We start from the raw sequence: 12330 nt of genomic DNA on the forward strand, positions 1-12330 counted from the left end.
AAAAAAAAAAAAAAAAAAAAAAGAGGATAAAACGTATTTTAGGACCGGGAATTTAGCTCAGTGGTTCCACTGCCTGCCTTGCAAGCAAAAGTTCATCTCGATCCCTGGTACCAAAAGAAAAAAAAAAAACGTATTTCAGCCAACAGGTATCTACCAGCTTAACAGGTATATCCTCAGATCCAGAATTTTGTTGCACTGGCCACGGTTTGGAGACAGGGAAGACCCCAACCAATGGTCTCGACTTGCCATGCTTTGGAGCAGGGAAACCGAGGTAGGGGAGGTGCCACAGACGGTTCACTCACCTTGACGTGGAAGGAGCTGGCCGGGGACCCGCTGGAGCCAAACTGCTCATTTTTCGCTAGGTGGCTGTAGTTACTGACCCTGGAACTGACAGGCTGGTTGGACCTAGGGTCATCAGTGATGGGGCAGATAAAGCAGCCTTCTTCCTCGTCACTGTCTGTGTCAGAGTCACCATGGTGGCCATCCCAGGAGGCCGGGCCACCATGCACACCTTCCATGGGGAAGATGAGGTCCTCGTCCGCCATGCTCTGGGGATGCCCGTTTTACCCAGCAGGTGAGTGGTCCAGCCAGAGTTACAGGGCAAATGCAGCAGCGAAGGTCCTGCAAGGGAAGCAAGAGCCAGAGTGTGGGTGCTCTTCCCTGGGGGAGGCTGGGGATGACAGCTCACAGGGCACCTGAGCCTGGCTGTCAATGGCAACCACCAAGAGCCTGCATCCCCAGAGTGAAACCCAGAGCGGTCTTTTGGGAGGCAGCTGGCTGCGTCCAGGAACATTTCAAACATCCACAGTCATCAACCCAGTAATTCCACTTCTAAGAACTCTAGCACTTGGAACCTAAGCATTGCCTTAGCAACCAGTGATCTTCTTAGAACATAAATTAGATCAAATCATTCACTTAATGCCTTCCAGCAACTTCCCTGCATATTTGTAATAAAATCCAAATGCCTTTTAAAGGCTATAGGAACTGAGTAATCTGGCCCCCTGCCCACCTCTCTTCCAGCCGTGGCTGCTCTCTAGGCACAAAGGTTTCTTTCTGTTCTGTGCACATCTCAGGCAAGGAGATGGGGGTTCATGGGGGGCTGTGCAAGGCTGGGAAGGACTTGTCTCTAAGTCATTCCTCCCTCTGATGCTCTATAACAAGTTTTATCAAAGAACATCAGCATCAGCATCAAATTTTATCATAAGGGGGTGCTAGACCACAAGAAAAACACCTCCTTCGATAAACAACGTATAAAAGCTGGAACTTCTCTTTGTTCAACACTCAGTCATTTTGGACAGAGTCCGCTGAGCCGGTATGCATACCTGACCCCCCTGTGGCCTCTCCCATCTCTTGAAATTCTGCAACAATGGTATACAAAGAAATACTGTAATTTATACAATGGCTTCCACTGACAGACATTTGGGACTGTCATACAGAACCACACTGTAATTTACCATGTTGTACAGGACACTCTTGGGGCGCTCATCCATTCCAAGAAATATACTGAGCACCTTTGAGGCACTCAAAGGGCACAGAGGGACAATAAAAAGTAAACAGGATGATTTCAGCTGGCAAACATTACTGTTAAGAGGGAGGCTGGCGGCCCACAGGCAGCGCGAACATGTTGCACAAGCAAATTTATCATTCGGACAAATACAAGTTTGAATACAGGCATGTCATGTTGCCCAAGGATATAGCCAAGCTCATCCCTAAAACGCGCTTCATGTCTGAATCTGAATGGAGGAATCCTGGTGTTCAGAAAGTCAGGGATGGGTCCATTATGCGATCCATGAACATGAACTTCACATCTTACTGTTCTGACAGCCGCTACCCAAGAAGCCAAACAAATGAAGCTGGCGAGCTGCTCTTCAGCCTCAAGCTTACACGGCTGTCCTTCCTGCTAACATCCTTCTGACAATACGATTGTGTTGCCTTCTCATTTCTACTCTGATATTTAAAGGATGCTCCATACACTGAATGAGCGCTGGCGACTGCCTTGCTTCCCGAGTACCAGCACCGCCACCGCAGCCTGCCCCACAAGTCCCCGTGGGCACAGCCTCAGCTCAGCATGACCCCAGAGCCACAGGGTGCTGTTTCAACAGGACACACCTAACAGGCTGAAGAAGCATCTGAGATGCAGACCGTGGCTTTTACAGGATTGCACAAACTTGCTGCTTTGTGTTTTCTTGCTGGGTTCTGTGTATGGTGATTTATGGATCTGCGTTTCAATGTATTAGAAACTTTATTTGATTTGATAAATCTGTTCACTGTTAAAGCCTTGATTAAAGAAGTTTTTATAATCTGTGTTTTTTTTGGGTACTGGGGATTGAACTCGGGTACCTGCACTTGCAAGGCAGGCCACAGAACCGCTGAGCTAAATCCCCAGCCCTACGTTTTTATAATCTGAAAAAAATCATCGTTAAGAAAATAAAAGAGGGTAATGTGCTAGGGTATACATTTGAAGAAATGGTTCAAGGATTTGGGGAAGGATTTTTCTGAAAAGGTGACTTTGGAGCTAGGATTCTGGCAGTAAAGAACAACCTGCTATAGGAAGGTTGTTTTAGGCACAAGGAACAAGTACAAAGGCCCTGCCGTGGGAATATGCCTGCAATCCCTGCACTCAGGAGGCTGAGGCAGGAGGATTGCTATGAGTTCAAGGTCAGCCTGGGTTCCACAGTGACTTCAAGGCCAGCCTGAACTATATAGCAAGACCTGTCTCAAAAAAAAAAAAAACAAAAAAAGATAACCTGAACTAAAAAAAAAAAAAAAAAAAAAAAGATTTTTGTGTTTCATGTTTATTTGTTTGTTTGCTGTTTGTTGTTTTTTTTAGACAGTTTCACTATGCAGCCCAGGCTTGCCTTGAACTTACAGTGATCCTCCTGCCTCAGCCTCCTGAGTGCTGGGATTACAGGTGTGTGCCACCATACCCAGTAAAAAGATTTTGTGTTTCAAAGGACATCATTAAGAAAGTGAAGAGATGCTTGGCTCTGGTACATACCTGTAATCCCAGCTACTTGGATGGCCAAAGCAGAAGGCCAAATTCAAGGCCAACCTGGACAATTTAGTGGACACCCTGTCTCAAAATACGAAAATAAAAAGGGATGGGAATGTAGTGGAAGAGCCCTTGACCAGAATGCATGAAGCTCTGAGTTCAATCCCTAGTACCTAAAAAAAAAAAAAAAAGTGCAGAGAAAACCTGTAGAAAGGAAGGCAAATTTTGCAAATAATATATCTGATAAAGGACTCTACAAAGAACTCTTACAGGTCAACAACAAAAAGACAACCCAGTGGCCAATAAGCCCATGAGAAGATGCTCAACACCATTAGGCATTAGGGAAATACAAGTCAAAGTCACACTCACTTGGATGGATATACATTTCAAAAATGGGCTGGCAAGGGGCCGGGGATTTAGCTCAGTGGTGCCACTGCCTGCCTCGAAAGCACAAGGTCCTGAGTTCAAACACTGGTACCAAAAAAAGGGTTGGCAAGGATGTGGAGAAATTGGAACCCATATATACTGTTGGTGGGAATATAAAATGGTACCACTACATTAGGAAACAGTTTGGCAATTTCTCAACAACTTAAATACCAAGTTATGATGTGGTCCAACAATTCCACTCCTAGGTACAGTATATACCCAAGAGAAATGAAGACATATGCCCACACAGAAACCTGTACACAGGTGCTCACAGCAGCATTATGTGTAACAGTCAAAAGGGAAAACAACTACTAGACCAGGGATTTAGCTCAGTGGTACTGTGCCTGCCTTGCAAGTGCAAGGTCCTCAGTTCAAACCCCAATACCAAAAAAATAGGGGAAAACAACCCAAATGTCCAGCAAGTGATGAATGGATTTAAAAAAGTAGTGCATTCACATAATAGAATGTTACTTAGGAATACATATTTTTTCAAGTATTGATATATGCTTCAACACTAATTAAATTTAAAACTATTACACAAGGGCTGGGGGTTTAGCTCAGTGATGCCACCGCCTGCCTCATAAGCACAAGGTCCTGAGTTTGATCCCCAGTACCACAAAAAACACAAAACAAAACAAAACAAAAAACCCAAACTATTATGCACAATGAAAGAGACAGTTATCAAAAACTATTACAGGATTCGATTTTTTGTTTTTTGTGGTGCCAGGGATCAAACTCAGGCCCTTGTTCTCAGAAGGCAGTGGAACCACTGAACCAAATCCCCAGCCTGCATGATTCAATTTATAGGAAATGCCCAGGGAAGGGAATTTATAGAAACAAAAAGCAGATTAGGGCTGGGGATTGAGCTCAGTAGCACCGCGCCTGCCTCACAAGCGCAAGGCCATGAGTTCGATCCCTAGTACCATGAGAGGAAAAAAAAAGAAAGAAAGCAGATTAGTGAGTCTGGGGCTGCAGGTGAGGGTAGAAGGACGTCCGGGGAGAAATGAGGTGATGAAAATTTTCTCAAATGGATTGTGGTGCTGGCTGTATGATTGTGAAACCACTAACAGCCTGAGAAAGCTACAATCTTAAGTGGGCAGATTGTAAGATGCGTGAATTATAGTTCAATAAAATCAAAGTTTTTTAAAAGCCAAGAAAAATGCACATTTAAAAAGCAAGTTGCAGAAAATAAAGCATATTGTGATATGAAAAGAGGAAAAAGGACAATTGCACAGACAGGCATCAAAACTTTTCCGAAAGGACTGGGGCCTACACTGGTGGGCAGGGGAGCTGGGAGCTGAGAACCAGGAATAAAGGGAACTTTTTAAAAGCAATCAATTTCTGTACTGTTCTGTTTGCAAACCTGGACGCTTTCAACACGAGATAATAGAGTAAATCTGTTTTTAAAAAAATTGTTTAAGAGCCACGCACAACATGCCTGTAGGCCCAGCTATTTGGGAGGCTGAGGCAGGAGGATCAGTTGAGCCCAGGAGTTGGGGTCAGCTTGGCAACAGAGACAGTGCTCCTTTCTTAAAAGAAAAATTTAGATCAAGCCAACAATTCCAGTTATTTTTTTTCTTTTCTTTTTTGATGGGGGTGGGTCAAGACTCTGGGCTTAAGAGGCAGGCACGGTGTCACTGAGCTAAATCCCCCGCCCTATTCCAATTGTTCTTAACAGCTCTGACTATCATACAGGTCTTGGCATTTTCTCCACAACTAAGGAGGGAGGAAGGACATTTACATTCCTAGCCACACCTAAATGGCAATTGAAGTTTCAGGAAACACCTTTTGTGCAATGTGCTCTTGCCATTTTCTGATCTGCTTATTCTTTTTATTCTATTTCTTTAATACTCCACCAACCAGTTGATTTCTCCACCCACAATCTGCAAATCGATGTCAACCTTGTTTCCTATCTTCTGAGGGAGGCAGAGTCACCAGCTGGGAGCTGACACCAGAGCCACCTGACTCTGCCTGTTTAGATCTGCCCTGGGCCTGGGCCTGGGCCTGCTGTTTCCAGCCCTGGTGCCTCCCGAGGCCCCTGCTCAGCCCCTGGCCGGTATCCTTGCTGATCAACACAGTGTGGCTCTGAGCCACCAGTGGTCACAGCCAGGCAGTGAGCTCTGGCCACTGATAAGGTGCCACGGGAGGGGCCAGACCACAGCTCCTGCCTGCACATCCCAGGCAGTGGGGCTTAGTGGCAAGAGCTCACTGCAGGAGCCTGGCTGCCAAGTGCAAACCCTGGCTCTGCCGCTGGGTGATCCTGCCAAATTAATCCGTCTCATCCACTCCATTTTTGTTGGCAGGAGCTGAGAGGGGAAGAAGCCTGACTGCCATTCCACAGCTAATTCACAGGGGACTCAGGAATGGAACCACAGCCCGTGGCCACATCTTACCATGGACCCGATGTTCTCCTGACCCTGGGAAACGAGAGCAGCTGCAGACAAGTGGCTATGACCCTGCCTGGCACAGTGCCTCGATCACAGCAGGCACTGGATACAGACTCTAGACAGAGTGAGCCTCAATCCGCCCGGAGGCTTCTGAACTGTCATAAACTCAGTGATGCCTGTGCCTGCTAACTGTCTGGGGTTTCTTTCCATACACCTGTCTGTCTGTCTATCTATCTATCTATCTATTTCAGTACCAAGGATCTATCTATCTATCTATCTATCTATTTATTTATTTCAGTACCAAGGATCTATCTATCTATCTATCTATCTATTTATTTATTTCAGTACCAAGGATGAAACCCAGGGCCTTGAGCATTCTAGGCAAGCACTCTACTACTGAGCTTTACCCCCAGCTCTCAGATGTTTACTAATGTAAAATAACTAGGTGACTTTAAATATTTTGTACAGATGCTTTTCAACTTCAAAGTGTCATATCCTGATAAACCCATTATAAACTGAACATATCCTAGGTCAGTAATACATTTAATACATGGAGCCAGGGATGTAGCTCAGAGGCACCACATTTGCCTGGCAAGTGCAAGGGTCTTGAGTTCGATCCCCAGTACTAGGAAAAAAAAAAACCCCAACATGGAACCTTCTTGTAGTCAGGGCTTTGCAAGGGAATAGAATTAATACATGATATACAATTTATAGGATTATTTTATAACTGTCACCCAAAAGGTCAAATGCAGAGGAAGGCAAGAGACCTAGCTGTACAGTAAAGACCCAAAGAATCCAGCCAAGGGCCTGGATCCCACAGCAATGTCCCACACAGCCCAGCTGATGACCTAAAGTCCAAGGCAGTAACCTCCATGAGTTCAGCCAGCGGCCCGGAGCCCACAGCATTGCCTCGTGCTTGTCCACATTAAGGATTTGCACCAGGAAGGCCTAAAGGCCAATGCTGGAAGCCAGAAAACCTGTGCTGCTGGGGTGAAGGATCTACGCCACCAGGCTGAGGGATCCACAATGGAGCCAGGAAGTGATGCTCACAGTGAAGATCAGAGCTCCCCTGATGAGAACGGCAGCCATTGCCAGTGACCTGTCTGTTAAAACCGTTCACTCCTTCTTCCTTAGTAGCTCAGAGCTAAGCACTCTCAAAGGGCAGACTGGGAAAACTGTGGCCTCAATCCAGAGTCCAAACTTGGCAGCCATCCTCCCGCTGGTGCACAAAGACAGGGCACCTGGGGCGGGGTGTCCGTTTCCCCTAGATTGGCAAGGAACCCTTGTTAGCCCAAGACTCAGTTCCAAGGCACCAGTTCTGACACCAGCCTCCTCCTGGTGTCCACCATCAAATTTAGACTTGGCCCAAAGAAGGAGCCTGCTCCCACGAACGGAGGCATAAAACAGGCTCAGGACCCAGCTCCCAACCTCCGGATCCTCCAGAAGGTTTCCTCTGCCTTCATCAGGCACTGACACCTTCCCCTGCCCACCCCTAACAATCCCTGGAGAAAAACTTTCACAGAGAGGCAGCTGAGTAAAGTTCTGAGCCAGAAAGAACTGAGTTCAAGTCCTAGCTCTGACACTTCTTAGCCTCACCTCTCAGTCCTCCACCACCTGGCTGTAAATGGGGATGCACAATTGTTCCTCCAGATTTGCTCACCAGTGCCAGTGCCGGCACAAAGCAATCCCTGAGACAGAGGGGCTGTTCTTATCTGTGTCATTTCTAGTACCATAAACAAAGACAGTGAGCCGTGGGTCTAAGTCAGGCTGGCCACCTGGTCAGGAACAAAGCCAGGCATTTTCTAGGAACAGATTATTCTAGGCCTTCACCATAAGAAATCATGGCTGTCCATACATTTTTGCTACTCAGAGCTCTGCTGGCAGCCAGGGAGCAGGAAACTATGCTTGCAATGTCCTGGGTGAGTCCTGAGGGTCAAGGAGTTGCCTGCCTGAGCAGACAGGGGCCAGAATATCCCCACCATGATCCCAGCAGCCAGCAAGGCCTGCCCGGAGCTAGCCAGTGCCAACACTGGTGATGCTCAGAAACCCCCAGAGCAGGCGCCTCACCAGAACTTGCGTGGGGCATCTGCTTTTAAAGAGGGTCACATGGCTGGGGGATGGGTCATGTGAGCAGGTCTACACAGCACTGGGTACCTGTCCACAGTAACCCATTCCAGTGCTCATGGGACTCAGGCCAACCTGGCCCCACCCAGGCAAACCTGAGGCTTCTGCTGGAGTGACTGAAAGAGGGACCAATCCTTGGCGCCAGAGACAAATTATAGCCAGGCGGAGGTCTCAGAAGAACAGAGATAAGAGGAAGAGGACAGCCGAAGGAGAGATGAACAGAGGCAAGTCTAGCCATGACACCGCTGGAGACTGGAACCAGTGTGCAGGAAGCCAAAATACCCGTTCTTTCTAGACTTCTGAATGATAGGATAGGACAAGCCCAGCCTTTAGGAGGGGGACTACATAGCTGGGTACAGGTGGGCTTCTGTCACTTACAATACAAAAAGCCCCTAACCCGGCCAAGACAGTGCCGGTGTATTATCCATACATTTTTGCTACTCAGAGCTCTGCTGGCAGCCAGGGAGCAGGAAACTATGCTTGCAATGTCCTGGGTGAGTCCTGAGGGTCAAGGAGTTGCCTGCCTGAGCAGACAGGGGCCAGAATATCCCCACCATGATCCCAGCAGCCAGCAAGGCCTGCCCGGAGCTAGCCAGTGCCAACACTGGTGATGCTCAGAAACCCCCAGAGCAGGCGCCTCACCAGAACTTGCGTGGGGCATCTGCTTTTAAAGAGGGTCACATGGCTGGGGGATGGGTCACGTGAGCAGGTCTACACAGCACTGGGTACCTGTCCACAGTAACCCATTCCAGTGCTCATGGGACTCAGGCCAACCTGGCCCCACCCAGGCAAACCTGAGGCTTCTGCTGGAGTGACTGAAAGAGGGACCAATCCTTGGCGCCAGAGACAAATTATAGCCAGGCGGAGGTCTCAGAAGAACAGAGATAAGAGGAAGAGGACAGCCGAAGGAGAGATGAACAGAGGCAAGTCTAGCCATGACACCGCTGGAGACTGGAACCAGTGTGCAGGAAGCCAAAATACCCGTTCTTTCTAGACTTCTGAATGATAGGATAGGACAAGCCCAGCCTTTAGGAGGGGGACTACATAGCTGGGTACAGGTGGGCTTCTGTCACTTACAATACAAAAAGCCCCTAACCCGGCCAAGACAGTGCTACGGTGTATTATTTATGTAGAATTTATATAGAATTAAAAACAATACCCTTCTCCTACCACAGCCACAGGGATTCCGCCACCTGCCTCACAAGCACAAGGTCCCAAGTTCGATCCCTGGTACCAAAAAAAAAAAAGGTGTCATCAAAAAAACAAAACCAAAAAAGAACCAGTCACCATTCATGACCAAAGCATCACTTCCCTGTCTGTAATCGCAGGTCCCTCTGGCTGGAAAGCTTTCCCCACTGTCGAGCATGTGTTTGTTCTCTTCAAAATCTGGCTCAAATTTGGACCTCCTCCAGAAGCCTTCTTGGAAAAACTCTTGTCTATAATACAATGCACAGCAAACAGTACCTATCCCAGCGTTGTTCAAAAGATTCAGTGAGGTCAGGCCTGTGGCGCCTGGCCTAGCCAGGGTGCTAAAAACACCAGCTGCTATCACACCTGACTATCCACACGTCCTCAGTCCAAGTCCCCTTCGTTCCCCAGGCCCTCCATACTCAATCTCATTACACTGAGGGACCAAAACATCTGTGACAGACAAGATAAGGATCCTCTCAAAGATGTTCACATCCCAGTCCTTGGAGCCTGTGACTATATTACCTTACATGGAAAAAAGAGAGGTGAATGTAGAGGTGATTAAGGCTCTTGCAATGGGGAGACTTCCTGGATTATCTGGTGATTATATCACAAGGGTCTGTATGGAAAGCAGGCAGGAAATTTAAAAAAGAAGAGGAGAAAAAATGTGCATGGGAAGCGGAGGTAGACAAAGAGAAAGATTTAGAGCTGGGAATTAACTCAGTGGAAGAGCAAGTGCTTAGCACACACAAGGCCCTGGGTTCATTCCCAACACCAAGGAAGGAAGGAAGGAAGAGGAGAGAGAAAAGGAGGGAGGGAAAAAGAGGAAGATGTGGAGATGCCCTGCTGCTGGCTTTAGAGGAGGAGGGGCCACAAGCCAAGGAAATCAAAGGCCTCAGAAGCTAGAAAAGACAAGGAAACAGATTCCCCTAGAGCTTCTAGAGGAATGTAACCGTACAGATACCTTGACTTTAACACTTCTGACCCTCCAGAACTATAGGATAATAACTTTGTGGTGTTTTAATCCATTCACTTTGTGATCATCTGTTACAGCAGCAATAAGAAACTAATACAGTTTGGCACGATGCATGGCTCTGAACCTGGGGCTTCCCCTGAAATCTTTGTCAATGTCTGGAGACATTTTGGGCTGTTGCAAGTCTAGGGTGCAAATGGCAGCTACAGGGTAGAGAGCAGGGGCGCTGCTGCACTCCCTACAATGCCTAGGACAGCACTGATCTCCACAAGGGAGAATGATCCAATTAGAATGTCAGCAGCACTGAGGCTGAGAAACTCAGTCCTAGAACAGTTGTGGAATTTACCACTGTGGAATTTTAAGGAGACTTCCTCAACCCTCTTTCCCTCCTGTCTCTTTAAAGACAAATCTCCACGCATCCAGAAATTAGCTCACTGACTGATGGGAACAACCTACTGGATGAGCCAATCCTTGCCCTGCTTGAAGGCTCCTAAAAATACCTTTGCAGTATACTGTGTTTTCTTCCAAAAACTCAACATTGTGCAATGGCTCTTTTATTGTTTTAGAAACTGGAAGAGTAGATTTTAGGGTACGAAGTACAAGATTGTAATTATAGCTTTGATTAGGAAAATGCACAAGGGCGCTTTACATTTTAACATTTAATCATCCTCCAGACACCTTCCTCGTGGCCCCAGAACACAGTGTACTCCTGGCAGGTCAGACCAGGAGCACAGTATGTGTCACTTCCCACAGTGAACTATGTTTACACAGCCATCCTAGTGGCCAGACCACGTGAGTGTATCAAACAAAAGGGGCTGTGTCTCCGCCTTCTCCAGCTCCCAGCCCAGAGCACCAAGCCTGGCACACACCATACACGCACCCTGGATAAATGAATGCATAACTAGAGGAAAGCGAGTAATCTTCTGCTGCAGAGGGATGGCTGGGCTGTCATTACAGGAGGCATGGCTGAAACTTCAAGTAGGAAAGCCTAGATCACGGAGCACCTGAAAAGCACCCAGAGCAGGATCGGGCTGAGCAAGACCTTTGGGACGAACAGATGTGAGCTCAAGTCCCAGATCTGCTGCTACTAGCTGAGCAGTGCCGGGCAAGTTACCTACACTCTCCAATCCTCAGTATCCTCCTCTGCAAAATTCATTCTCCCAAGAGACTGGGGTGGACCAAACAAGGAGGAAGAGAGGTAAGAAAGTTGACTAGAAAAAGCCACTGTGGTGTAGACAGCCAGCTCTCCACCATGACTTATGCTTCCCTGCCCAGTTGACTACTTTTCCCAGCCTCTCCTACACCTTGGTGATGGGACTGCATTTGGGCCCGAAGAGTTGGGCAGAAGTAACTTGCAGGACCTTCAGGACCACCCAGCCTCTCCACCACCAGCCCCACTCAATGTGGAGTCACAGCATCTCAGTACCACTTTGAAAGCATTTCTGGAGAGCTCATCTCCCAAGAAGTAGACACTATTAGCATCACTCTCCAGATGAGGTCCCTGAAGAACAGTTTAGTCATTTGCCCAAAAATCATACAGCTAGAAAGTGGGTGAGCTGCACTTGCAGCTGGTGCAGGTTGAATCCAGGGGTTAAGCCACAGTCATCACGTTCCGAATCAGCAGATCTAAAACTGTGCTACCAGGACCCTCTGGCCACAGCGACGTCTTTACCCAGATACTTGTTAGAGAGAAATGCAAATTCTCCAGCCTCCCACAGCCCTTCTGAATTAACTTCCGGGTTTCAACAAATCCTCCAGGGGAGTCTCCTGGACCCTGCAAATGAAAACCACTGGGCTAGGGCTACAGAACTTTCTGCAGTCCCGCTACTGGTAGTTCAGCCACTTCCTGTGTTTGGCTGGCCTTCGCTTTATCATCTATGTGTTAGTGGCTCACTCCTTCCTTTGCTTGAAGTCTTGTCTGTGCCCATGAGCCTTAGCTACAAGAGTTTGACTCTGCACTTTGAAACCCAACCCACTCCATTCCAGGTGTGGACTCTCTAATGGCTTCTACTAGGAGTCTTCAGCTCTCAGGAATAACCGTTTGCAGCCTGCAGGTCTCGTCAGAGAATGGATCTCCCTCCACACAAAAACTTTTTTTAATCAGTCCGGCCAGCTGCTTCGACTTTGATTCTAGTCCTAAATGTGAACATTTTCTGCTTCAGGCTTTAGAATTAGGGCTAGGGACGCACCGCGCCTGCCTCACAAGCACAAGGTCTTGAGTCCGACGACTTACCAAAAAA

General features: G+C 47.6%; 1 protein-coding gene and 1 pseudogene across 3 annotated transcripts in view; one reads left to right on the forward strand and one right to left on the reverse strand.

The window, feature by feature from the left end:
• The window catches only part of Eef2k (eukaryotic elongation factor 2 kinase), a 45216-nt gene extending 44599 nt beyond the window's left edge, over nt 1-617 (reverse strand). For all 3 annotated transcript variants that reach the window (XM_010623444.3, XM_010623445.3, XM_010623443.3), the window contains exon 1: nt 303-617. In XM_010623444.3, coding sequence (XP_010621746.1) covers nt 303-545 — 243 coding nt within the window. In that variant the 5' untranslated portion in view covers nt 546-617. The remainder of the gene's footprint in view (nt 1-302) is intronic.
• Nucleotides 618-1404: 787 nt separating this feature from the next.
• LOC104861913 lies at nt 1405-1851 on the forward strand (annotated as a pseudogene).
• Nucleotides 1852-12330: the final 10479 nt, after the last annotated feature.

The sequence above is a fragment of the Fukomys damarensis genome, unplaced genomic scaffold, assembly GCF_012274545.1.
Source record: "Fukomys damarensis isolate Sample0158 unplaced genomic scaffold, DMR_v1.0_HiC HiC_scaffold_34, whole genome shotgun sequence".
NCBI lineage: Eukaryota > Metazoa > Chordata > Mammalia > Rodentia > Bathyergidae > Fukomys > Fukomys damarensis.